Below are 25,904 nucleotides of genomic sequence, written 5' to 3'. Positions count from 1 at the left end.
CACGCCCGGCAGCTCTGTCAGGCTTGTCAGCAGCGTCAATGTCTCAACGCGAAGGACGTGGAGCTGGCCGCAGGTTTTAAGTCGCGTGTGTCAAGTTTAGCTTCAAGTCGCAGCTATACTTCCTTTATCACATCGCCCAGCATCATTGGTCTAGTGGTGGAATTCGTCGTTGCCATCGACGAGGCCCGTGTTCGATTCACGGATGATGCATTTCTTTTTGCACTTGTTCGATCCCTTCAAGGGGGCTCTCGACGGCTTGATCCTTTTTGAGTCTAGCATTGCCGTACTGCGGGTCTTTGGGGCCAACCTTGATCATTCGGTCCTAAGAAGTCAAATCGACTACATGTCTGTTTTGCCTCCATGAAGGTAGCCCTAGGGCTGTGTGCGCGCGCTCGATTTTTGGATGTATGAGAAAAGGAAGTGGCCTCTTTGTTTTGGACACATCTACTCTGACGTTGTGCTTTAAATTGACTAAGTCAGATTGGTTAGGGTTGTCGAATACCTCGGGCTGAGCTCAGGGTAGTGGTGCTTTTATATATCAACGCGTTCAACTGCGCGAGACGCTAGCCGCCCGATTGATACTCTTGTCATGGATGCACGCGATGAATTGCCTCGAGACCTTCCGAATCCCATCCTCAACAAAAGGCACTTAAGACATGCCGAGTCTGTACCCCAACCCACCGGATGGGCTCAGCTGAACGTTCACGTATGGGGTAATGCTGACTTTCTCAGCCAAGACATTCTCTGAGATGTCTGGCAGAAGCTGTCCCGCCGCGAGCAGGTGAGGATTTTGTCCATGATCTCGTATACCTGACTATATACTGCGAAGATAATTCTACGTGGTCGTTGGGACGATCGCGAGGACGGCGTTCTGGCCAATCCCGAGATGTTGGCCGATATTCGCGCGAGCCTCGGGGTAGTCTAAAGATAGAAGCCTGTGACCCTTGATGGAGATCAGGATTGCATGCAGGTGCAGGATTTATGAAACGGCGATATAAGCTCTATATGCAGTTGCCTTTTTCTCGGACCGATGGGTAGGGGGGAATTTGAGCGAGGTACTGTAGTATCCCACTTCGGCGGGATTCGCGAGGCCGACGATCGAGGTTCAAGATACGAGAGCTGGCAATTTATGGGTAGTGTTGTACTTTCGGGCAATCATTTCGACATCGTGGAGATCTGTCGGCGCATCCCAGTGTTCGGCGGCTAATGTCCAATCGGTCAGATTAAACTCACCCAGTATCTTCTCGTCTCCAGGTGGCTTCACGGTTCGATCTATCGGCAAAATGATATCTTGTGGTTCCTGGGCACATTGTCTGCCGGCGACAGGTGCCAACTAACCCCGTCGTTTGTCCAACATGGAGTCGATCACTGTAGAGGGCGTCCGGACAGCATGAATATTCGGATTATTGGAGTTGCGTGGCCCACGAGGTGAGACTGCGATAATCAGCGTTTGTTTACTTTCCAGTGATACAGGCAGGTTCAGCCCTGAATCGATCCCGTCATATACGTGGACTGGCCCTTGATGACCTGTCCATGCGTTCATATAGGAATGTACCTTATTCCTTGCCGGACCAGTCACTGTAATGTATGCAAAGAAGCTGTTGGATTTGCGAAATACCAGAGTATAGTCGACTCTGCTTGATGGATCTTCTCTCCAAGTCGTCAACCACCCCTCGTTGGTTTAGCACTCTGATACGAGGCCACAGGCCAAGAGATGTCAACTTCTCTGAGACACTGCCTTTGTGTACGGCGTATATATTTGTGGTTCAGACTTGCTTTACGGTAATTCCACTACTAGTGGTGGTGGTGGCATGGACGCTTAGCAAGCCTCTAACGAGCAGGATCGGCAGTCCGCTGGCTGCTTATGCCTTTGTATGCTGTACCACGGCTGAGGTCATGTTGCTGTCACTAGTGACCACCATAGCCTAGAAACATGGCCTTTTCGGGCCGAGAACACCATCTTTTATAATAGCGTCGGGTTGCGTGAAATTGCCTGGGGAAAGGTATGCAGATGACCAACCTGAGGGAGACTGATAGAATCTCAACGTAGAAAGTTAACCCCTATTCTTATTGCAGAGCCACTGACCTCCCCGAGGCCGATACAAAAGGGGAAAAAACGACCAGAGTGCACTAGAAGCAGCGATTATCACTAGACGCAGGAACGCCCTGTCCCTGATCTGGACCCAGTGTAAAATCTGTCAAAAGCCCTGACGCTGTATGTGCCCGCAAAGCAGCCCGAAACACTTTGCGAAAAGCATGTGTCCCAAAGCCCGTCGTGATGCAATCAACTTCGGCCGGCGGGCTACCAAGTTCATCTCCATAGTTGTGGAATGGGACAAACTTGACTACATCAGCACCGCGATCTCCACTGTCTTTGATGTTGACAGCAACAACCTCTGGGTCGACTCCTGCGCCCCGGAGCCAAAACTAAAGTGTGGTCGAGATCTGACGGATGAATTCTCGAATGTTTTTAACGACGGGGTGGGCTTTGAAATCTCAGGAACTCTTGATCTTAGCACGGCGACCCCCTGAAGAAAAGAGAGGAGAGCTTGTATCAACATGGTCAACGGAAAATGAGTATTGAGTGGCACGCTTAGGACTGGGTGCATTAATCTGGCATCATCCGGTGTACATATCCTTCAAAGCATACTTATGCCATTGCGTCTAGATCCTTTCTTTCTGGGGTAAGACTGCCCCGAATATCCAGCGAACCTGACCGCATCTTACTGGCTAATTGACAGAAGTCCAGGAATTCTTGAAATTCGTGAGTTGAAGCCTTTCGGCAGGACAAAAGCCCCCGAAGATGCGAATAGTTTCCAGCCTGGCCGTGAGCCAAAATCAACAGTGGAGCTTTTCTGATTAGACGATCCTCGTAGCCCTGCAGATCCTACGCTGATCATGGAGAAGGCACAATGAAAAGCTGGGGGAATAATACGCTAATTGAGATCTAGGGTTTTGTCACGTCTACTCACCAGATATCTCAAGCTCTTCCACAACACAGACCTTGGAATGTATCCATCCGACGCAATAGTAGATCCGGCTGGCCAAACACCATCACGGACTTGGTGACCAGCATGCTCCAGAGAAGGCCAATCGATTGCAGGCATCAACACTGCGGTAGCTTTGGTAGGCCCGAAGCAGACAATATTTGGATGGAATGCGGCAAAATGGTGGTTTCAGAAAGAGACAAAGAGATTTCATAAATGTCCCAGGCCCTTCAGACCTATCCCGACCGGTTACTCCCTTTTCAGATATCATGCACATATAATACAGGATTGCCCGCCATGTATATCAATTCTCACTCGCAGCTCGCGAAGTATTCCCATCATGAGAACTCGGACGGATATAGTTCTACTCCATTTCAGGCTCGACATCGCTACCACCAGCCTCGCCGCCCTCGTCCATGGCATCCGGGTTCAGATTGGCGGCATCAGAGGCGGCACCAAGGACACCCTTTCCCTTGTCATGGGAGATGGTGCGCCACCCGGCCTCAGCAGACGGATCTTTAACATATTCAGACATAGGGAACTGGTCAACCAATAGTCAGCATTAGGCCCATGCAGGTGGCATTTTAGCCGCTGGGAAGTTCTCAGTAGTCTTACATAGTGATCGTTCTTTTTCATGGTTACGACCCATGGCACGTTGTCGAATGTGACAGCACGCAGGCGGAAGTAAGTGTTGTCGGGGATCTTGCGCACTTCCTCGACAAAGGCGTCGAGATTTGGCGTCGAGACGCCATTGACCGCAGTGATGAAGTTGGTGGGAGCCAGTCCATAGTGATAGGCTGGGGAACCACGGCTCTGTAAAGAGAGAGAAAAAAAACATCCGTTAATATGCCAATGATACCAGTATAACAGCAAAGACTAGACTGGAAACTTACCCTGGCGCTAACGTAAATCTCGCTGTGGAGCTTCGTAATTTGCTGGCGAACGGCGTGGTGAGGTTTCTGCAGGACCGCTCCGCAGAACACAACAGCTCGATCCGTCTCAAGATCTTCCGTCGGCACGGTGTGAACACGAATGCGCTTTTCTTGACCGTTACGAACGACCAGAGCCTCCAGGACTTCCTTCTCATACATCATATCGAGCTCAGAGACCCGGGTGATGAGCTGGTCATCCAGAGTGAGGATGATATCGGCTTCCTCGAAGCTGTCGACATCCGACGTGAACGTTGCTGGAGGGCAGTCCACCTTACGGACCATGAAAAGTTGATGCCGAGAAGGATTCGCCTCTGCAACCTTCTGGATCCACTCATCGGAGACGCCCATGATGCGCGCCTGACTCATTAGCACCACATAGCTTTCCATGTTCAAAATGCGCAGCTTGGGAGTGATGCCCTGTTGGACCTTGGATGTCACAGGAAGTAAAGCAGGAGTGGCGATACCAAGGTGATACTCCACGTCTTTGTGAGAGTTCGGTGTCCGCTCACCGAGGTAATTCAGCCACAGAGCCTGGACGACACCATCCTCGCCGATCAAGACACCATTCGTACACTGTGCACTCAACCCAGTGTCGATCGTCACAGCATCCAAATTGATGGCGCGATATCGCGGAGCTGAAGCATTGGCTGGGATAGAGACGGTTGTGATGTCAGTGACGGCGGTCTTGGCAACGACGATTCTGAAATTTTGGTTGAACCCGACAAAGATCGTATCCTGTCCCTGCTTGATATACTCTGTGCTGAAACGGGCACTCTGGACCGGTGCATGCACCAGACTCGGATCATATTGAATGATGGCGTAGTTTTGTAACGGATGCAGGAACACGACCTTGGCGCTCAGGATAACGGAATCGGCAACAGTGATGATGATGTCGCAGAGATCATAGGGCACGACTGCTCTTGAAACCACGACGAGACCCTTCTCGGCGTCGATGACCAGACCGTATCCAGTCTTCCTAGCCTGAGGATACCCATCCAATTTCAAAGGCATAGTGCAAGAAACTCGCACGAAACTCCGCACAATCGCAGCCGCTGCGGGTTGGCTTACACCGTCCAGCTGGATAAAGTCTGCCTTGCGGGGAACAGGCTTGTCTGCTGGGATCGGATCGGCTAGGTCTGAGAAGTCCCAAATGCCAGTCTTATCATTACGGACCGCCAAACGCATCTTTGGGTGCCAATGACGGTCCACGTGAATGATACACGTTCCCCTGGTATGGAGGTCACGAATGTGACGATATGAAATCGCCACACGAGAGCGATCGGGAATAGACCTCATTACTTCTACAAATTCATCCAGATCCCGTGTTGGCCGCTTGTCCACCGAATCGATGATCCACCCAGACAAGGTGTTCTCCAGCTTGAAGGAGCCAGCTGCTTCGCAGACATAGACACCGCGAGTGGCAATTGCATATAGTCGAGATTGTTGGTATGACAAGTTGTGGAAAGTCCCACCAGCAACTGTCACGAACCGATCGGGCGTGATCGCGTGGAGATCCCCAACCTCGCATTCTACCTCAAGATCCTGACCTCCTCGCTGAACCAGCAGACGGACGGTAGTGCCCACGCTCGAGTCTAGAATATCGTCTAGGCGAACAAATTGCGTGAGCAACTCACCGTTCACCTTCAGCAGTACATCTCCCTCTTGCAACTTTCCATCAGCCGGTCCCTCAGGAAGGATGATCTCAGCTGCCAGCATGTTGGTTTCGTTCGGAGACGCCTTGCGCACGGCGGCTTCCCACTCAGGGGTTAAGCCTAAACGACGACATTCGTCGAATGGTCGGAGGATCCACTGAGTTTGAATCGTGCCACGGGTGACGGGCAGTCCCTGGCGAATGCACTCGAGAGCACGTAGTGGGCGATCCAATGGCAAGAAGTAATCCGTTGCGGCGCCATCAGCACGTCCGCCCGCCTGCAGGGCCACCGCATGTCCATCAATATTCACGACCGGACTGCCTGAGCTACCGCCACTGGCCGCAGCCGCAGCCTGGATATAGTTTGTGTTGAAATCGCTGTATCCTTCGCCATATTCAGGAGCGTTGCGATCCAGACGACTGATGACGCCGGACAAGATACTGAGCTTTTCACCGGCATCGTTACCCACAACGCGAACCTCGACACCCACACGAGCTCCGTCGGGCCGAAGCTTCAGTTCCGTGAGCTTCAGATAGCGAATGGCTTTGGGATCAAACTGGAGGATACCGAAATCGTGGACAGGGTCTCGATAGACGGGCTTGACATCGCACTAGAAGGGTTCCAGGCATCAGTCATGAACAGAGACAGCATAGACAATAAATTCAGCCTTATGATCTTACCTCCTCATGATTGTCGAAAATGCAGTAACCCCAGAACGGGCCAGCACCAACAACATGTCGATTGGTAAGGATGTAGCCTCGTTCAGCATCGACGACAAAACCCGTTGCTTGACTGCTCATGGAGAGCTCTGTATCGAAAGAACATGTCTGGCAGAAGTGAATGGACACCACGCTCTTCACGACGCTCTCAATCATTGCCTGCCACTCAGGCGAATCGGCCTGGGGGTTACCGAGGGGCACCATCCGTGTTGAGTCATCGTCACCTTCGTCTCCATCCGCCACGTCGTAGACGGTTCCATTGGCAGGCGTTGAGTCTCCAGGGGTCAGAGCCGAGCCCTCAGGCTTGAGGTGTTTGAAGGGACGCTGCTCAGCGGCACCAGCGCTGCGCTTTCGCTTTGGCCCAAGGTCTCCGTGAGCGTTCATTGTCATTGTATATGACAATGAAGGACGATGAAGAATATCGCGACAAACGACAGTGGAGAATCGCCGGTGAGGACCTTGGCAGAGGAGGGAAGTAACAGAACAGTTTGGGGAAATCGAATATGGAGGGTCGCGGCGCGCAGGTGACCGATCAGGTGCAGGTATGAGCGCGATGGAGGACCAATGCACAGGGCGCGTGATGCAGGTCGGAGAAGAAGTCGCGAATCTGGTGTAGGATCGAGTATGGGAGCTCTGAATGCTTTGCACGCTTCCTTTGCAGCGGCGCAGCAACGGAGACATTCGCGATTGGACAAAATAACTTCAACGAGCAGTTCGTCGAGGAAAGAGCAGCGAGGCGGAGAGAGCCCGCCTTCACTGATTGGGCGGCATGATGCATGTGGGTATGCCTTCAATCTCATGGCGGTCGCGCCTGACCTGATATGCAAGACAGTCGACGTTCCATGCAGCTGAGAAATCAGCATGTGAACAGTGCTTGGTGATTTTTGAATATGACATCGGGTATAGCCAGTCAAGTGTGCATGGTCATGTTTCAACAAGTGTATGTCAACATCTTCACAAAGCCTTACTCGAGGGGTTTCCCCCAATGAGATATAGCGGAATTCAGGTACTGCACGTGACCATGATAGTCAACGACAGCACTGGAACGGGCCTGCTGTTGTTGGCCGCATATCTATACAAAGATGAGTCTTCCTAGTATGAATGTCCTATACAATGTGTATCTGTCATTTGATCCATGAAGTACAAGACTCAATGAATTTCACATATCTTCTCAACCTGGGTCGATCCTGAATTTACAAACAATCAGCCAGTCGGGCAGCATGTGAGCAAGCCTGGTCCAGTCAACAATGATGAATAACAAAACGGAAAGGAAAACACCTCGCCAGTGGAGGGCTGAGTCGAATATTGTATGGACTAATGTCAACCCACTTCATGACCGAACTAAGTGATATTGATAAATGGTTTAAAAGTACAACCTATCATAGGCAAAGTCAGCTCGTCCCGGTAGATTGCACGACCAGCGTGTTCACCCGCAAAGGAAGACTTGACGAGACTAAGCGGCCATGATACATAGTGGCGTTACGGCATATGCTTCCATAGCGGTACACCACACCAGTAGTGGGAAGGATTTGCGGCGATGACGATGGTCCCTCCGGAGCAAGAAAATGGGACGAGGGATGGTCTGCATGAAGGTGCAAATGGACCTACTTTCGGCGTGTGTGGCCGATATAAACGATCTCAGCGCAGCGCGTCCCAGTGTGCCGCCGTGAGGGGCGAGTCTCGGCGGCGGCCCATGCTCGGAAATTGTACTAGGTCCAGGCACATCTCCCAAGGCTCACATGGGGGAAACCTCTGGATGAAAGGCAAAACACAACATCTCCTTCTCGCGAGCAGAAGAACCGAAGAGAACATGGACACGAAGCATCCTTCTCTGATCAAATTCCCGATTCCGTGAGCGGCGACGGACTGGGCCCACCGTTACCCTGCATACCACCCGGACTAAGTGTTTGAGGAGTTGAGCCTTTGCCTGATCGAGGGAATAGCTCATTCAATCTAGCATACAGCTCATGAACGGCCGGCAGATGAGGCGGAGGAGTCATGATTGCGGGAGCTTGAGGGGCTACACCACCGGATTTTTTGGCCCGATCGGCTATCGTTGCCAAATAAGCCAAGTTAACCTGCAGTCTGCGCATGCACTCGATGTATTCTGAGCTTGGTTTGAGGGCGTGAGCTTTCGCCGCATCGGCACTGGGATCGGACGGAGATGCACTGGCATCACCCGGTGAAGGAGTGCCTGCTTTGTTCGATGCTTGCAGGTTGACGACTTCCTGGAGCAGAGCGGAGTTGATATCAAGCAGTACAGTGACCCGTGCCTTTTCGCGCGCCGCCATTTGAGCCTGCATTTGCGCCTGGGCTTGGGTTTGGATGGGAGGTTGGGTCTGCATCGGAGTCTCGGGTTGCATAACTTGAGGCGAATTTGAATGTGATGGTTTGGGCTGGTTTGCGAGCAAAGAACTCTGCTGGATGGATGCCATGTTTTGATTGAAGGCCTGCTGAACAACTGACGGCCCGTTGGGCACGACACCTGGTTGAGAGAAAGGTGTCATATTGGGAGGAAGAGGAGTCTGAGAGAATTGCGACGAGAACGCGTCCATTGTGACTGACGATGACTCTAAAGTTAGAACGACATGCCCATGACATCCACTCGAGACCCTTCAGGGCAATTTTAAAGGATGGATGAAGACGACGATGATGATGGCTTCACAGCATAAGCCATGGCATGCGATTTTCAGCAAGACGGTGACACAACAACCGCAAAATATGCGCATAGACTTATGCGTATAGAATGGCCCATCGTCAAGACAGACTCGGAGTGAGAGGGGGAGTTGCAGTTGCAACTCCGATGCGACAAAAGCGCAGAAGAGAAGGCGAAGACGTGGGTCTCAACACTCGACCGCGCGCAACTGCAGGGCTTTTTCCAGGTCTGGACTCTCGCACGATATTCTCGAGAGTGAACTGCGCCCAAGGACAGGAAGAGACGTCGTGCACGAGTCACAGAGGAACAAGGCAAAGAGCGGGCATAATGGGGAAGATAAGAAACTGCTCACTTACCGGATGTTTGTGGGGGAAAGCCGGCGGGCATCATAGCTCCTCCGGGGCCGCCTGCCTGCATCGGCATCGCACCATAGGAATGCTGTTGGTGCTGCACCGGCGGGATTGGGGGTTTGGACTGGGGATATTGGGGCATCGAATTAGGGTAAAAGGGCATTTGATTCGGAGGAGTCTGGCTCGGCATGGGATACGCAGGGGGATATCCAGCGTTGGGATCCATGGCGGCGCGTGGGGAAATCAGCTCAATGGGAGCTGGGCTCTTTGGCGCAGAAACAGGTCCCCAGAGAAAGGGGAGCAGGCCAACGTGGATGGGATCAGTGGAACGTTCTGCTCAAGAACAAGAGTCTTCTCTTCGCAATAATGCGACTTCGATCCAAGGGAAACACGCGGGAGCTCCGGAGGCTCAAAAGCGCCCTGGACAACCACGCACGGACAGGAGAGGACGCTGGGCGAAAGAGGAGGCGGGTGGAAGAGCTCGCACGGGGAATCCAGGGATAAGGCAGGCTCAAATCGAACTTGCAGAGCGGCTGAGAGGGTCTGGCCGTTTGGGGCGACTGGCGAGACTGAAGCCGCAAGTTTTTGGAATCAACCGGTCAGGCAGATCTAGACCAGTGATTGGTTCCAACAAGACTAATGGCCACAGGACGGAGAACGTTGTCCGAGCGAGAGAAGACTTGCAAAAGATGACGAGTTGGCGAGTCGGGCGACAGCTGGAGAGGGATGGGGGGCGCACAGGACTTTGCACCGGATTCAGTACGATCAGCCGGAAATTAGGCGATGGGACCAGTCCAGCGGAGTTGGTTCGGCTCCGGTGGAGACACCAGCCCTCGCCTTTCCAGCCAAGTAAGTTCACTTGTGGATGGCGGTGGTTCGGCTGTACTTGGGAAAGCAGAGCGAGACCACCCTTGAATCAAAGTGACAGGGCTGACTTGTGCGCAGGCAGGAAAGAATGATGGCAGTAAACAGGCTTCAAGATTGGTTCCACCAGAGGATTCTACCCGAGGACAACAAGCAGGGGATTGGAGGCCGTCGAGGACGCTCGAACCACGGAGCCCAGAGTTTCAGTCACGGGACCGAGCCATTCTGAATGGCAGCGAAGAGGTACATAATAGTACATTAGTAGTACTGGACTACTAACACCACTACCAGTACCCTACTGCTCACTGCCATGAAAAAGTCTGCACACAACAGTCTACACCCGTGTAGACGATCAAAAGGTTGCCCTGTTCAAGAGGCTTGTTCTCGTGGGTCGACAAGACTCCTACGCGAACAGTCATCGCGTCGTCACCAGACGTGTCCATTCACAGGTACCTTGCAAAGTGGGCACGGCTTTGCTCACTTAAGCAGCAGTACGTGACTGGAGTACTACACATATGGATCCGGAGACAAGCCTCGATATTGCAATTTGCCACAAGACGGCGCTCACGCACTGGAGTGGTCCGCTTCCCTGCTCTTCTTTTTGAGTGTCCATTTCTGATGTCGAATGGTATGAAAACTTCAGTCATATTGCAGCAAATTTACCGATTATATTCCCCGTCTGTTCCTTTACATATGACCCTGTACTCTGTAGTGATGGAGTCTGTAATTCTGTAGTTACTTGGCGGAACTCGTACTGGCCGCGAACCCCTGGAAATTACAATAACATGGGTACCTGCTGTGCCACAGCATGTGGCGTATCAATACGCGCTTTTGGTCGTTGAACGCCAACTAAGATTTGTACAGTTGTAACTTGTGTCTATGTCTGCTTTGTCAGGCGGGACCCCCTCTTTTGAGAGGGCGATCATCCTTGTGGTAATGGAACCTTGGAAGTGACTTAGGATTTGGGCAAAGGATCGCTGTGTGTGCAACAACCATGAACTTACATGTAGTTGTCACGCGGATGCTTGGGGTGAATACCCAGTGTTCAGTTATCAGTAGTTTACGACGTCAGTCTTATGTACACTCTGGACTACTTGCGAGCCTGTCCCACATGTTAAGCTGCATATGTTGCCTTTTCATTGTAATTATTGATCTTGCATTGAATAGGTACTGTACTGATCTACGGAGATGTAGTAACGAAGTATGAATTTATGGTCCAAAGACCGCAAGAGACGAAACAACAACAAGCGGACCCGAGCCCCAGATACGTGAGCGAGTCCACCGATCCATCAACAGGACACCTGCCGACGAAATATCTGAGCAGACTCAGGTGCTTAGAGGCACTGAGAGTACCAGGGGTTGGAGTACTTGCAGGTGGTACCACTCACACACGTGGTAGGACCCGTCCAACCGTTACCACCACATTGACCCCACTGCTGAGCGACACCAGAGCCACCAGTAGGTCCGCTGCCGCTGGCAGAAGTGGTAGTGGTCACGGCAGCGGTGGTGGTGGTAGTGGAACCGCCACCGCTGCTGCTGCCGCCAGCGTTCAAGGCGCTCAGGATAGCGTTGTAAGCAGGCTTCTTCTGGTAGTTCGAGTCCCAAGGGCAAGCAGCGCCTTGTCCGGGGAAAGTGTTGGGAACCCAGGAGTACTTGTCGGTCCAATCCCAGATGGTGACGCCGACACATTTCTTGGTCTCGACACAAGCAGCAACGGTGTTGCTGTAGTCGGTGGCCTGTTGAGTGAGCAGGGCATTGGTGGAAGGCAGAGTCATACGAATATCGAGCTCGGTGATGGCAACATCCACGCCGTAAGCAGTGTAGCCAGCCATGGTGGTCTTCTGGTCAGCCTTGCTGGGGGTGCTGCCGACGATGAAGTGAGACTGAAGACCAACGCCGTCAATCTTGGCGCCGTAGGACTGAACGAGCTCGACAATTCTGCGGGCACCACCGGCCTTAGCACCAGAGTACTCGATGTTGTAATCATTGTAGTAGAGCTTGACATCGGGGTCCACTGAAGCAGCAGTGGCGAAGGCAATGGGGATGTAGGCGGGGCCAATGGTGTTGTACCAGACACTCTGGCGATACGTTCCATCCTCGTTCAGAGCTGATGGAATTTAGCTCTCCAATCTCCCATATTGGCCTACAGTCTGGGCACACTCACCCTCGTTCACAACGTCCCACGCGTAGCACTGTCCCTTGTAGTGCTGGACCAGGTTGGTAATGTGGTTTTTCATGATGGAAATCAGAGTGGCATTGTTGAAGTTGCCGCTGGTAACTAAGCATTCGATTAGCACTGACCAGAGATTCAATTTCAAGAGGGATCGAACATACCCCAGCTGGGGAGCTGGCTATGCCAGACCAGGTTGTGACATCTCAACTTCTGGCCGTTGGATTGAGCCAACTTGGCAACAGTGTCACCCCCCGAGTATGTGAAGACGTTCCTTGAGGGCTCCGTAGCATCCCACTTTCATGATATGACTGATTAGCTAACAAATTTAGGGATCCAGGGGGAGACAGTATCGGGTAAGATCTTTACCTTCTGAGAGTTTCCAGGTGTGATTTGGCCAAAGTCGGCGGTATTGCTCAGCTGCTTGACGTAAGTCGAATCGCTCAGCTCAGGGTTATCGGTGGCAGATCCGAAGTAGGCCTGGCCGATTGAAACAGCAGCATCGTTCAATCCAGCACCCAAAGCACTGTGATCTTAGATCAGTACTTGACTCGAAACATGGAGCCAAACAGCCCCTCCATATGAGATGATGACACGCACAGATTGGGCAGGATTCCTGCTGCCAAGAGCAGGGAGCTAGCAGATAGATGAACCATCGTGAAGATCAGGGGGATGGTGATTGGAAGGATCGATCACTTTAACTTGATCTGTACAGGAGGTCTCCTTAGATTGAACAACACCAGGATAATCCTTCTTTATATAGAAATCCATGACCAGAGTCACCTGGCTAGTGAAGAGATTCATGCCAAAAGTCCGGCGGGGACAGTTAACGCAGCATGGGTATCCGAGGCCGCTTCGGACTTACACCCCGTGGCGAAGGAGTCGCGGCTGAAACGAAGGAAGCCAGCGTGCTCGCCGGAAATTGACTTTGCCGTAGAATGTTAACCTGCAATTAGCGGTCGTTGACTCAGGATCACCATCCGTATGGAAGCAGCAAGTTCGTAAAGTACAGCCCAAATTACCAAAGTGGGCCACATCTCGCCCGTGACGGCTCTCCGGCTATATACACCCTCATATCCTGAATAAAAAGCAGTGGTATTGCAGAACGATCATTGGACGCAATACTGTAGGTCAAGCTATGACCAACTGAGGCACGATCAGATGGAAATCCTTGGCGCACGAGAAGGAGTGACAGGAGCTAACCGAGAGCCCGGGCGTTTCAAGTTGGATGAAGGGTCGATGGCGTCCGAATACCACGAACTCTAGCCCATTTCGCTTTTCAATAACGAGTTCACATCTCGCAGTGCTCCGATGTCGTGCATTGATTGAATTCTCAAAACTCTGCAATGTTCGGTGTTTCGTCACCCAAGTCTGAAAGTTGTACGCAAGACAGTATTCAGAATGATTCTGGCTCATGCTCCTTTCTCCTTCATCGCGGAGAGGGCTCCGTGTTCTGAAGTCTGCAGAAATTCATGAAAACTTCTTTTCCGCCACGCGGGAGCAGATGCTTGTCCTCGCATTCCCTCACAGGCTCGAAGCTGCTGAAGAAAGTCTAATCATGTTCCCCTCGTTCTTGGCGCCAGACAGGGGATGCTGAGGAGTCAGGCGGAAACTCGGATAAATTCGATATGCATGCCAAGACACAGTGGTCCAAGAACTTCAACCGGTTGTTCGTACACTGACTAGTGCGGACTGGCTAGCGCGCTCAAATCCGGGGGCAAATGAATTGCGGGGAATATACGGGTTTTGTGTCTTCGTTAATGGGGTATATCCGCAGCTGCACTGCACGAGTCAGGAGAGTAAGACAAGTCAGCGTGGCTCAGATAGTCGACCTGACAGGGGTTCGGACCCGTTATGGCAATTCAGCCGGCAATTTTTTGCAGCAACCCATGATGGGACTGAAGTTCAGTCGGCTGTTGGACCAAATGTGATGCATCTTAGAGCCTTCTGCCATGTCGGCACAAACATACCACCGCTTGCGTAGATAATGCTAGGGCAGGTCAGGTATTAGCCTGGGAGAGTTTCCCAGAGGACGCTGCTTTCGTCGACTGCACAGTCGCACGTGAAATTGAGGTAAAACACTGGCGTCGCCCCCACTCAAGTGAGTGTTGCTAAATCGCAGCGTTAAAGAAAGAATGGGGTTTACAAAAATGCCAGTACATGTATATATTGATCGTGTGTTCATAAAATCGTGGGTATCAATTTGCTCCGGGGTTTGATCTTTGGCTGTGTGGGCGAGATATAAACACACCACACAGTGGATGATGACTGCTGCGTTGTAAGCCAGTCACTACTGGCCGGTTGCTCGCGTTTCAACATCAAAGCCTATTCTGAAGAATTCAGACACAGCAGAGCCGCCGATGCACTTGGGTAAACCGAGTGCGATCAAGCTTTGATGGTTGCAGGCAGGCCACTGCACTAAACGGGTGCTGCGCGCGAATATTGAAGTCGGCTCACTTACGAGCCCAATGGATTTCAATCTTCCTTGCGAGCCTTCATCTCGGCGATAAAAGTGGCAGTCTTAGACAAGGGCACCACGAAAATTCTCACTAGTTCGTCAACAACCTCAACCTTTCCCCCCGAAAGAATCTGCAACAGAGGCAGCTTTTTCCCGGCCTTGATTAGACCACCAGAAACTGTTTGCATGAAGCACTCGACATTGTTGATGGTATAATCTTTCTTATGGTCCCAAGGGAGAGGGAAGATGTAGTCCAAGTGATCAGCGATCGAGTGCATCTCAGAGAAGGATTTGATAAAGTCACTCTGGGCATCCATTGGATACAGGAAGACAGTAGGGAACTCCACTGTGCTCTCCGGCGAAAGGGGATCAGGGACCAATCGAATCCTAGTATCTTCCATGTCTGGGGGCTGATCGGTTTTTCGGGTTCGAATCTGACGAGCTCGCAAAGCCGTGCTAAGAACAAGGTTCTGCTTGCGAGTGAGCTCCTCTTCGGCCCTGCGCTTCGCAGCAACGCGCTCGATCTGGGCTTTGCGATCGGCGACCTTGGCAGCAATGGTTTGAAGAGCTTTGTTTGACGGATCGATTGCCAGGCCCCGCGACGCGGCGTCCTCAGCTTCAGGGACTTTGTCAAGCTTGAGCAAAGCCGTTGCCGATCGATAGTAGGCCTTGACATTTTTGGGATTCACTTTGAGCACAGCGGCACAGTCCAGGGTACAAGAACGGTAGTTGCCTACCGAGCGTTAGGTGAATCGTCTCACGGAGCTGCAGGATTTGAGTTAAGTCACGACTTACCGAGCTCAAGATTGCACAGTGCCCGGTTGACATGTGAGAGTTCTTCCATCTGTCGCAGAACTTTCTTTTCCGCTTCCGGGTCCTCAGGCTTTTCCCACTTGTCTTCCTTTGCGAAGATCACTGCGATACTCTTGGTGTACATCTCCTTCGCATCAATCCATCGCTTTTCTTGTACTGCCTCGTTGCCTTGCTCCTTATAGCTTTGCGCAACTTCTCCACGGGTACCCTCATTTTGAAGCGCTTGCAGTGCATCCAGGAGCTCATTCTCGCCGTCTAGAAAGTCGAAAGAAGTTTCACGTTAGCCTTTCTGTAAACTATGCGACAGTCTAAAAGTCGTTGACCAGTGGGACATACTCTCATCTCCAGCTTTATCAATATCGGTCATGAAAAGAGGAGTTTTGTTCAACATTTCCTTCAATTCATCGACAGAGTGCGATTTGACCGAAGCCATGCTCGGCGGCATATCGGGGGCGTTTGGGTCATTGATGAGCTCCTTCAAACGCTCTTCATTGATCGGGAAGGGCGCTTGGCTCGCTGCGGCTAGAGGATCGAGCCCCGATTGAGGTACGTTTGTTGATGGGACGGCATTGAGGTTGAGCGATTCATCAAAGTCATCGGGAAGCTCCTCGACGCGAGACATGTTGGGAGAGAGAGATTAACAGAAATGATGATATCCTTCTGCTCACTCACGAGGCTTCAAGGACTTTTTTTATGTTGGAGCGGGGATAAGCAACCGCCGGTGGTGGATTAACGCAAACAGTGCAAACGCGAGGGGAATACATGAGCACATGCTGTTGGAAATGCTTAGGTCCCGTGACTTGTCGTCATTGGCAATTGCACTAAAGTCGATTGGAAGTGAGTCGCAGAGTTCGAACTACATGTTACTACTAGGTAGTTAGTTAACGAGAGTACACGACCCAAAAGGCAGATTTTTTAGTACTCCTATGCAGTCCGTACGACGAAACATTGCCTTAATTTCGAAAGGTCTTCCAGCATGATGCAGTGTAGAGAAATATGAAATGCTTCGTTATCCTTGACAGCTTCTCGCCTGGAACCACGGGCCAGCAACTTTGAGACATCTCACACGATACCAATGTCGGAGCAAATACAGGAATGTGATTGATTAAAAGCAGTGAAAAGCTATTCTCATACAAATTTTGAGTCAATGTCAATTTCCCGCAGCGGTGCATTCGCCTACAAACAGGAAATTCTGGGCCCCAAGCAAAACCTATCGGGGAATACCCGAAGCCCCCGCATTGCTCGGTTGAAGACCGAGTTGTAGAAGGGCTTCCAGACATGCATTTAAGCATGGGTTGGTACCGACACGCTAGAACTGATGCCTGGCATACACTTGAACAGTCTTTGATATCGCAATGACCCAAACTCACAGCATCCTTGTCCTCCCCGGTGATGGAATCGGTCCTGAGGTCATGGCGGAGGCCATCAAAGTACTCAGAGCATTCGAAAACCCCGAGTGCAAGTTTGTACTTCGCGAGGAGTTGATCGGTGGCTGTAGCATTGATGCGACAGGGAAACCGGTGACCGACGAAGTGAAGCAGGCAGCCCTGACTTCGGATGCAGTGCTCTTCGCGGCTGTTGGAGGTCCAAAATGGGACAAGGCTCGACGTGGACTGGATGGGCCTGAAGGTGGACTCCTACAGCTTCGGAAAGCAATGGATATCTATGCGAATCTGCGTCCATGTTCATCTCATTCTCCTAGCTCATCGATCACCAAGGAGTTCAGTCCTTTTCGTCATGAGGTCCTCTTTGGCCCCGAAAAAGATGCGACGGGACTTGATGGAGTGGACTTTGTGGTGGTGCGAGAGAATTGTGGTGGTGCCTATTTTGGAAAGAAAGTTGAAGATGCCGATTATGGTATGTCTCATCGCATGACCAGCATCAGATGGCTGAAGCGGTGATCCCGCTAATGTTCTTGTCTATTGGCAGCCATGGATGAATGGGGATACTCTACGGCAGAGGTCCAACGAGTTACTCGTGTCGCCGCCCAAGTTGCCCTCCGTCACACGCCGACATGGCCAGTAATCTCACTGGACAAAGCAAATGTGTTGGCATCATCTCGGCTCTGGCGTCGAGTAGTCGAGGAGACTATGGCCACAGAATATCCTCAGTTGAAGCTGATTCATCAGCTGGCGGATTCGGCATCTTTGATCCTGGCAACCAACCCGCGGGCTCTGAACGGAGTCATACTGGCCGACAACACATTTGGTGATATGATCTCTGATCAGGCGGGCTCGATAGTTGGGACTCTGGGTGTTCTTCCCAGCGCAAGTCTCAATGGTCTCCCTGGTGATAAAACGCTCCAGACCAGGCCGTACGGATTGTATGAGCCTACTCATGGCTCCGCCCCAACGTGAGTGTCACTTCAACAAGCATCCATATGTGTCCTAATACTGACTGTTCCATAGTATCGCAGGGAAAAACGTCGCCAATCCTGTGGCCATGATTCTGTGTGTTGCTCTAATGTTTCGGTATTCTCTGAACATGGAGAACGAGGCACAACAAGTTGAGGACGCAGTCAGACGAGTTCTTGACAAGGGTCTCCGCACGCCTGATCTAGGCGGCAACTTGGGTACAAAGGAGCTCGGAGACGCTATTGTTGCAGAATTGAGGCTTTGAGAGATATCAATGCGGCTGAGATAGTGATAATCTTGCAAGGCCTACCGTGATGGGTTAGGGCTCGAACAAAGCGCTTTCGCATGGCCCGCTGCAGGAGATATCAGCAGCCTTACAGGTCCAAGCACTTGCCCGTCGTGCCCTCTGACAGACGCATTTCACCTGTAGATCTAAATTTCTTTACTAAACATTCCAAATGTTGTACGGTCGGATCAAAGGCTTTCACATCCTTCCATTAGGGCTCAGCGTCTCCACGTTTGCAAGAGAGCCTGAAATTTGGTCGTAGCTTTATTATACACCTCTTCTTCCCATCCATCCATCCATTTATATCTATCTACCAATTCAAGCAACCATTATCCTCACCCCGATCCATCGCCTCAAGTCATCAACTTAAGCTTTCTAGAAGATTACCACCATGTCTCAGCCCAAAGACACAGGGCGGGAGAATCCCGGCCCTGGACCTCTGACACCTCCAGAACGAGGGGCGCAAGTCCCACGATCCAAACCTCATGACTACGCTGCCAGCGACCCCGAATTCGTCCCAGGCTTCTCATTCCTACGTGTTGAACAAGCCAGGCACATGGCCAAGGATGAAGACCGCACAAGACTGATCAACTCCATCACGGACGACATCGTTGCCACCGTCATAAGAATTCGATCGTACTTCAAGAGCGGTGTTCTCAGCGACGGTAACATCTATCAACTTGACACAGTCCTCCAGACTATCGGCCACAACAATCTGAAAGCACAAGAGCGCCTGGAACGCAAGCTTTGCCGCCTAGAGCGAAAGCACTGTCGTCTACAACAGGAGTACGTACGCCTCGCCCGTGGAATGGACGCCATGGGCACGAAATACACAGCCAGACTTGCGTCTCTGGAGCATCGGACCAACACCTTGAGACACCGGCTCGACTGGTTGGAAACGGGTGGCCAGCTGCATGAGTCTCGGAGCCGCAGGAAGACGGCATTGCCGCAGACATTGGAAAAGAAGGAATCTCCAGAGTTGATGGCAATTAAGATTGAAGCGACGGAGGCCACTGAGGGGGAAGGCGAGATATCCGAGTGACGGCCGTTATTGACCTAAGACTTTGTCACCGATGGATTCATGTTGGGGTTCCGAAACGGGAGTACCTTTGGCTGTATGTTTACTCTGTGTTTTGTTCTTTTAACTACTGAAAATGAAAGGCGTTTGCTGGGAACGGAAGATGCAGGCACTCGTTTGCGAGTACAGAGCGGTAAAACACTTCAAACAGGACCTGTTGTAGCTCGAGATTCAGAATCTTCAGAAAAAGACTTTATTCTCAGTGGTGAAGACGCCCCTCTACGTGAACCTCGAGAACAGATTCTCCTTGGTGGCAAATTTAAGAATACCAGTAACTCGATTTTCTCGGAAGGGTCTCCAAAAGTCAACGCCCATTGCAACTATGGCCAGGCGATGCTTATCAGCGAAAACTGCTTCCCCGTCAAAGTCGGAGTTCATCTCGGGCAGACCGCCTATCGCCCGAACTTTGACATCCGAGGCAACAAAATCGAGACCGACGGCATTTGATCGGGCCAGATAAGATCACCACGTTTCTCATCGTATTGCGCGATCCCTTCGATCGTGCCATCCGCCACATGGATAGAAGATTTGACCCCCAAGAAAGACAAATACCTCTACATACAGAATGCTTGATCGGTTGACGATCGAACGTCTTCTGCAGCAGTCAAACCCCCGTAGTGTGCTATCAAACTAGCAGTGCGATCGGCAAAAGATGCCGCCGAAGTCATCTGCGACAATCTTAGGAACCTATTCACTTTCATCACGGTCAGAGGTAGGGTCATCAAAGAACCTCGGCAACTTTGATTGTGGATCGTGGGCGGACTGATTCATCGTGTGGATCCACGGTATGGCCTTCATGTGGAAGCGTTACTCCAGATTTCGCGACCCTTTCTTTTTCCCTCCGGTCATCCCCTAGACATCTTCTTCCTTGAATATTTGCTTTCACATTCAAGCATTTAGTAACCCGTTCGATTCCATCACGAACATTTCCCAAGACCTTGATCACGACGAAATTGACCCTTCTCCTCGCACACTCTGTCGCATCCTTCACGCTTCGGATAGTATCGGCCGAGAATGAGTCGCCACGGTGATTTTGATGCGGTCCGTAAGGATATCGCCGCTCAGCTCCAGAAGCCCGGATATGATGATGGAAGCGCAGGTCCGGTTTTTGTGCGTCTAGCATGGTAAGTGAGCTTCGAATTGTCGTCATCTGTTGTGTTGGGGGTTTTCTGGTGATATCACATACTCGTGGACGCACGCAGAACCAACTAAGATCAAATCAATGTTAACACTTTCCTTTCCATCTCGCGTAGGCATTCTTCTGGCACGTACGATGCTGAAACCGATACCGGTGGTTCGAATGGCGCCGGTATGCGCTACGAGGCAGAGGGTGGCGATCCAGCTAATGCTGGTCTCCAGCATGGTCGTGCGTTCCTCGAGCCGATCAAGGAGAAGCACCCGTGGATCACCTACTCCGATCTGTGGACATTGGCGGGTGTCGTTGCGATCAAAGAACTGGGTGGTCCCGATATTCCCTGGCAGGGCGGCCGAACCGATCTGGTCGATGACTCCAAGGTGCCTCCCCGTGGACGCCTTCCTGATGGGGCATTGGGTGCCGATCATCTGCGATTCATTTTCAACCGCATGGGCTTCAACGATCAAGAAATTGTCGCCTTGGCTGGAGGCCATAACCTCGGCCGCTGCCACGGTGACCGCAGCGGATTCGAAGGCCCCTGGGTAACGAACCCCACTCGCTTTTCCAACTCCTTCTTCAAGCTCCTGTTGCAGCTGGACTGGAAGCCACGCAAGCTGGCCACGGGGATGACCCAGTTCGTGTATGAAGACCCAGACGCCGAGGAGGACGAGGAGCCCCTGATGATGCTACCCACCGACATGGCACTGAAGACCGACCCCGGCTTCCTGCCTTGGGTCCAGCGATACGCCGAGGACAAGGAACTGTTCTTTGACCACTTTGCCAAAGTTTTCGCCAAGTTGGTTGAGCTGGGCATCAAGCGCGATGCCGAGGGCAACGTGATCAACACGGATAACCAGCTGGGCGGCTACCTTTCTGCTCCCAAGAAGAGCAATGTGCCCACGGGTTCAGCCAAGGATCAGCCTCGTGCTCGTTTGTAAGGAAGACTGGCTCGCCCGTTCCTCTTGAGGCAATGAGGTTGAGTCGTGGTCGGCATCACGCTCTCTGCAGGGTTGGTTTGCTGTTTTCTTTTTTTTCCCCCGCTTCTGGACAAATTCCCCCTTTTGTGTTATTGTTAGACCTGCTCAGTTGAGATAGAGGCCGACCATAGACTTGTACATAGACCATAGATTAAGACAAGACTTTCACAATGTGCATTCTGACGTATGAAAACCACGAAGACCCTTTCAGTCAAGGATGTCAAAGTCAAGACGGAGGCTCACGTCGATGGTGCCAGCCGTTGGAGGTACGTGGGCCATGCTTTGAGATTTGGTTGCCATGATTCCAGAGTGTTGGAAAGAATGCCAGGGGAGGGCCTTGGAGAGGAGATAGAAGACAACTTGGCAATGGCGGTACCTGTAGAGGGGAAGTTTAGAGAGGGGGTATCTTCACTTCGGGCAAGTCAGGGTGTCGGAGAACCCCGATCGTCGATGCAAGCAAAAAGTAGTGCGCATTGTGCCGTTTAAACGCCATACCCCGAGGCCAGCTGGTCCAGTTGTTCGTTGTTGTCTTGGGCGCGAGTCTGGGGTAAAAAGTGGGGGCAATCTCCACTCTGCAGAAAATGGGCACCGTGAGTCGAGTCGCCAGGCCTGCCGCCGCCTGCGGGCTGATTTTACAATACGGTAATTCATTTGATAAGTTGGTTGCCCAGAATATCACAATTTAGTCAGGTGTTCATTTAATGTTAGCAACTGATTATCAATTTATCGTATCAATATGCTATGATTTGTCATTCAAACCATGAATCCTCGCTGCGCAATCAGCATTCGATGCGCTCCAGTGTTCTTAGCGCACAATGTCAAAAGCTCTAAGGACATCCCACGCCATGCCTAGATATGAGATATCTTTCTTGACTTTGGTATTCATGCTGCTCCTCGCATGGCAAGTACATCTATAGCTAATTACCTGTTGATCGAGTGGAGCTTATACTTCCAAATTCGAACACGTAAAGGGAGGACTTAGGGCTACTGATTGGAATGCGTTGTTAGACATTTGTGACGGAATGTTCTCCATTGTATTACTTTCTTTCGTGGAGGAGATTAATGAAAATGGATTGCTGCTCACCCACCTTCCGCTGCAATAAGGACAGAACTAGTGCGTCATTTCCACAATATTGGCAAAGGTTGATAGAAAAAATAATCAATTTCCATGCAAGAGTCTATGATTAAAGAAATATCGATTGCCAGGAATCTCAAGTGTAGAAACAAGACATTGCACGGTGGTGTATATTTGTGAACATATATCTGATCATATCCGAAAACACCAAGGTAGAATGATCTTCATTCGATTCTTCCTCTCTGTATTTTCCGTCTGATGGCCCGTTCGACGGCTTCCTCTAACACGTCGTCCAAGGCTTGCCTGCTTCTCTTGTTAGCCGTATACAATGTCTTGGTGTGCTTGCGAGAACCAGGATTTTCCATCCCAGTACTGTTAACGTTTTGGTGCCAGCTTTTGAGTGGCCGCATCGGAGTCTTGAGAAGTTTGATCGCGCCACCGGCGAGAGGCCCCTGTGTTTGTGACAAATTTTCTAGATCATCGAGGAAAGTATCCAAGTTATCGCCTATCAGAGTGTTTACAAACTCCTCATGTGACGCAAGGGCTGTGTCAAAGACGTTGGATGACGGATCGATGTGCATCGGCTCATCCTCGATCACCTGGTCAGTGTGCAGATTCAGGTTTAACCCTGTCCATAGATCTTCCGCGGGCGATACCTGCGGGACCATCCTAGATACTAAGTCTACCGGTGTCTCCCGGTATCTTTCCCCGTCAAGAGGGAGCGGTCTCGCCAAGGGCAAAGAAGGCGAGGGTGGGCGTTCTGGAGTCCAGGGAGCGTGCGAAGTGAGAAAAGGTTGTCTCTGCTCGAAAAGCCTCAACATGTCATCGACTGTTTGCGCGGCAGCTGTCAGTATGTCTTCCGAGGGCTCCATAATGAGCTCGTACATCACGATGGGGATACCGTGACTCACTAGCTCTGGCGGGACTCGCTCGGTTGGTGAGTGAGGGCTTAAGCCACCTACAATGACTCCCCCGGCCAGTTGGCCATCATACTTGCACAAATTACCTGTTTGTTTCTCCCCTCGCTTGTCGTCGTTCCAAAGCACACGGACATGGTTCTCCGTCCAGTATGCCCCTCCAAGCCATCGATATTTTGCGGTTTTCTTCACGCCAGGGTACACCCAATATTCGAGCTCTTGATCCATGGTATGATTCAAGACTGGGCCGCTTGATCGTATCTCAATCGCCAGACGAAGGGGAAGCTCTGTCAGATATGACACTCGCTGGGGTCCGGCGGCGTGGCCGCAGCGATTACAAGGAATGACTCGGGTAGGAGTGCCACCGATGCGACTCAGGTATTCCGACATTTGGACACCATCATCATCGCTGGGTTTCGTCTCTGGTGTGACGCCAGCGCTGTGCCATGAGACGCTATCGGACTCCGTGTATCTGCATTTTCCACATTCGCCGTAGGGAATATCGATCCAGCCCATTCTAAACTGGCGAATCTTTTCCGTGGAATTCTGCCAAGCCACCCAGATAGGCACGGGTATATCCCTCTTGATAAAGGGGTTATGAGCACAAAGCATGTCGTAATAAGAGTGTCGAAGTCGAATGGACTCATCAGACGTGATGGCATCCCAATTCATATTGGTCGCCTGTATAAATGCCTTGGTAAGCAAGTCGAAAGCTTCCTCCGCGCCGTCGGCTCGATCTGCGTTAGTACAACCGGCCATAGTCAGCATACCCAGCACAATCACACAGTCGATGACGCATGATCCTCGATCCCATACAGGCCCACGACCCCGATACGGGAAGAAACAGCCCGCTGGATCAAAGTCTTGAGTAAGTGGGTTCAAACGTACGTGGGAAACGACCGTGTGAGCACCTACCTGAACCTTGTTTAAATGTTCGACCGACGAGGCGACCCGATCAGCCACTGGCTGCTTGCTCGGCGCACGGGGATGTCTCTCGAGGCTATTGTAAGTTATTTTGATAAGAGCCTTCTCAATTGCCTCCCGCACCATGCTTGGGTCAAAGCTCTGCGAGGAGGCGTGCGAATCTGTGCTTTGAGACGATTGTTGGCTTTGCGGGGACTGGGTAGCAGCTTGCGTACTGCCTGGAGCAGTGGGAGCTGAAGGAGCCAAGGGCGCCGTTGTGCTCAGGGTCGTCGCTGGACCGGGCACAGATACAGGAGGATTGGCTGGGAGCAAAAACTGAAACAAGTAATGATCAGGCACATCTGGCGGTGCGTCTGCCGGACGTTGGTACGAGCTTGTCCCCAGCTGCCGTATTTCGGCCTCACTCAGAAGCTTAGGCCAGTGGCGGCTGACTGGGAGAGGAGTCGGTCTGACTGTGTACTTAAGGAGCCGAGGGCCGCCATCTCGCTGAAAATCAAGCATCTCGTCTTCAGTGCTGATCTGGTATTGAGGTCGCATGTAGTAATTGACCTTGATTATCGCAGCCACCATGTTGACGCGGGTCCCCTTGCCATAGGAAAAGCCCCAGAGAATATAACTGGCGATTTTGTCCAGCCCTGCCTTACCGAAATACTGAGCTACTTTGGTCCGGTACTGCTTGAGTGTCGAACCAAGAAACACATAATCTTCCGGGGGATCAGGAAGTGCGGTCAGATCGTAGCTTGGCACTTGTTCATAGGGAATTGGCGGATCACCGGAAGACGCCATAGCTCTTGATATCAACAGTGAGTCGATACGAACTTGAGGGTAATAAGGCAATGCAAGATTCTCAAAGAAGTGCTCTTTTCGACTGCCAGGCAATCGTTCCAGTAAAATGAAGAATATGTAGACTTTTGTCAGGTGTTATTGGGGGCTCAAATCTGTCGCTGGATTCGTGGATGTCAGGATAGAGAGGAGCGAGATGAAATCAATAAGATAGATTGCTTCACAGTAGACAGGAGTCCGGAGTGGAAGTTGATGGTTTCGAGTAGATCGGTGGAAACTCTCGACCATTTAAATAGCATGAATTGGACTCGACATCTGATGGCACCCAAGTGTCTTCCAATGTGCCTTTGAGCCCCTCGAACAATGGCGGCCTGCACCAGTAACGAAATCTAGCACGTGCAATTGTGGGGTATGTCAAAGAAAGCCGCTGACTTCTCTGACGAACAACAACAATGAAACATCATGAGCCAATGTTCTCCAAAGGTGTGCCGAGTTGTTGACCAACACACTTAGTGTGGACATACACGGAACCACACTTGAGGTTCCAGTCTGTGTGTCAATGGAGACAATGAATCTCATAATGTCTGCTTTATCCCTCGAGCCAAGAATAGCCATTGTGAAGGAGGCAAGACTGGCATGGGAAGCGGCGAAGACCTCCAGTTCCAAGTTGATGCATCTTTCAAGAAACAACATCAGAGTTGTTCGTCGAATGTCTCCTTTCTCACCTCACACACGACGAAAATAGACTGTGCTTCAAAGTAGAGTGTTGATGAA

At 51.4% G+C, this 25,904-nt stretch overlaps 11 protein-coding genes across 11 annotated transcripts; 4 read left to right on the top strand and 7 right to left on the bottom strand.

The window, feature by feature from the left end:
* Positions 1-649: 649 nt before the first annotated feature.
* N7539_006484 (uncharacterized protein) lies at positions 650-1,543 on the bottom strand (the record flags this gene model as incomplete). Its single annotated transcript, XM_056936086.1, has 5 exons — positions 650-814; positions 840-1,001; positions 1,029-1,119; positions 1,146-1,272; positions 1,339-1,543. The coding sequence occupies 5 exons, from the start codon at positions 1,541-1,543 to the stop codon at positions 650-652; spliced, it is 750 nt and encodes a 249-aa protein (XP_056789010.1).
* Positions 1,544-1,556: 13 nt separating this feature from the next.
* Positions 1,557-1,813, bottom strand: N7539_006483 (uncharacterized protein; the record flags this gene model as incomplete). Its single annotated transcript, XM_056936085.1, has 2 exons — positions 1,557-1,734; positions 1,782-1,813. 2 exons carry the CDS (start codon positions 1,811-1,813, stop codon positions 1,557-1,559), a joined length of 210 nt encoding a protein of 69 aa, XP_056789009.1.
* A 443-nt stretch (positions 1,814-2,256) lies between these two features.
* On the top strand, positions 2,257-2,532 carry N7539_006482 (uncharacterized protein; the record flags this gene model as incomplete). The annotated part of the gene is made up of 1 exon (XM_056936084.1): positions 2,257-2,532. The coding sequence occupies one exon, from the start codon at positions 2,257-2,259 to the stop codon at positions 2,530-2,532; it is 276 nt and encodes a 91-aa protein (XP_056789008.1).
* Positions 2,533-3,351: 819 nt separating this feature from the next.
* On the bottom strand, positions 3,352-6,674 carry N7539_006481 (putative nuclear serine protease HtrA2/Nma111; the record flags this gene model as incomplete). The annotated part of the gene is made up of 4 exons (XM_056936083.1): positions 3,352-3,528; positions 3,603-3,800; positions 3,881-6,181; positions 6,252-6,674. The coding sequence occupies 4 exons, from the start codon at positions 6,672-6,674 to the stop codon at positions 3,352-3,354; spliced, it is 3,099 nt and encodes a 1,032-aa protein (XP_056789007.1).
* A 1,451-nt stretch (positions 6,675-8,125) lies between these two features.
* On the bottom strand, positions 8,126-9,522 carry N7539_006480 (uncharacterized protein; the record flags this gene model as incomplete). Its single annotated transcript, XM_056936082.1, has 2 exons — positions 8,126-8,850; positions 9,303-9,522. The coding sequence occupies 2 exons, from the start codon at positions 9,520-9,522 to the stop codon at positions 8,126-8,128; spliced, it is 945 nt and encodes a 314-aa protein (XP_056789006.1).
* A 1,972-nt stretch (positions 9,523-11,494) lies between these two features.
* N7539_006479 (putative endo-1,4-beta-xylanase) lies at positions 11,495-12,986 on the bottom strand (the record flags this gene model as incomplete). Its single annotated transcript, XM_056936081.1, has 5 exons — positions 11,495-12,267; positions 12,325-12,438; positions 12,495-12,627; positions 12,700-12,856; positions 12,931-12,986. The coding sequence occupies 5 exons, from the start codon at positions 12,984-12,986 to the stop codon at positions 11,495-11,497; spliced, it is 1,233 nt and encodes a 410-aa protein (XP_056789005.1).
* A 1,819-nt stretch (positions 12,987-14,805) lies between these two features.
* On the bottom strand, positions 14,806-16,223 carry N7539_006478 (HSP70/90 family co-chaperone CNS1; the record flags this gene model as incomplete). Its single annotated transcript, XM_056936080.1, has 3 exons — positions 14,806-15,521; positions 15,584-15,856; positions 15,938-16,223. The coding sequence occupies 3 exons, from the start codon at positions 16,221-16,223 to the stop codon at positions 14,806-14,808; spliced, it is 1,275 nt and encodes a 424-aa protein (XP_056789004.1).
* A 733-nt stretch (positions 16,224-16,956) lies between these two features.
* N7539_006477 (3-isopropylmalate dehydrogenase) lies at positions 16,957-18,220 on the top strand (the record flags this gene model as incomplete). Its single annotated transcript, XM_056936079.1, has 3 exons — positions 16,957-17,458; positions 17,531-17,954; positions 18,010-18,220. The coding sequence occupies 3 exons, from the start codon at positions 16,957-16,959 to the stop codon at positions 18,218-18,220; spliced, it is 1,137 nt and encodes a 378-aa protein (XP_056789003.1).
* A 412-nt stretch (positions 18,221-18,632) lies between these two features.
* Positions 18,633-19,283, top strand: N7539_006476 (uncharacterized protein; the record flags this gene model as incomplete). Its single annotated transcript, XM_056936078.1, has 1 exon — positions 18,633-19,283. One exon carries the CDS (start codon positions 18,633-18,635, stop codon positions 19,281-19,283), a length of 651 nt encoding a protein of 216 aa, XP_056789002.1.
* A 1,050-nt stretch (positions 19,284-20,333) lies between these two features.
* N7539_006475 (peroxidase) lies at positions 20,334-21,392 on the top strand (the record flags this gene model as incomplete). The annotated part of the gene is made up of 2 exons (XM_056936077.1): positions 20,334-20,443; positions 20,573-21,392. The coding sequence occupies 2 exons, from the start codon at positions 20,334-20,336 to the stop codon at positions 21,390-21,392; spliced, it is 930 nt and encodes a 309-aa protein (XP_056789001.1).
* Positions 21,393-22,730: 1,338 nt separating this feature from the next.
* On the bottom strand, positions 22,731-25,133 carry N7539_006474 (uncharacterized protein; the record flags this gene model as incomplete). The annotated part of the gene is made up of 1 exon (XM_056936076.1): positions 22,731-25,133. The coding sequence occupies one exon, from the start codon at positions 25,131-25,133 to the stop codon at positions 22,731-22,733; it is 2,403 nt and encodes an 800-aa protein (XP_056789000.1).
* Between the last annotated feature and the right edge of the window lie 771 nt (positions 25,134-25,904).

The sequence above is a fragment of the Penicillium diatomitis genome (assembly GCF_028827545.1).
Source record: "Penicillium diatomitis strain IBT 30728 chromosome Unknown utg000008l_segment0_segment0, whole genome shotgun sequence".
NCBI classification, from domain to species: Eukaryota; Fungi; Ascomycota; class Eurotiomycetes; order Eurotiales; family Aspergillaceae; genus Penicillium; species Penicillium diatomitis.
The sequence above is the reverse complement of the archived record's forward strand: the minus strand, read 5'-3'. Positions and strand labels throughout refer to the sequence as shown.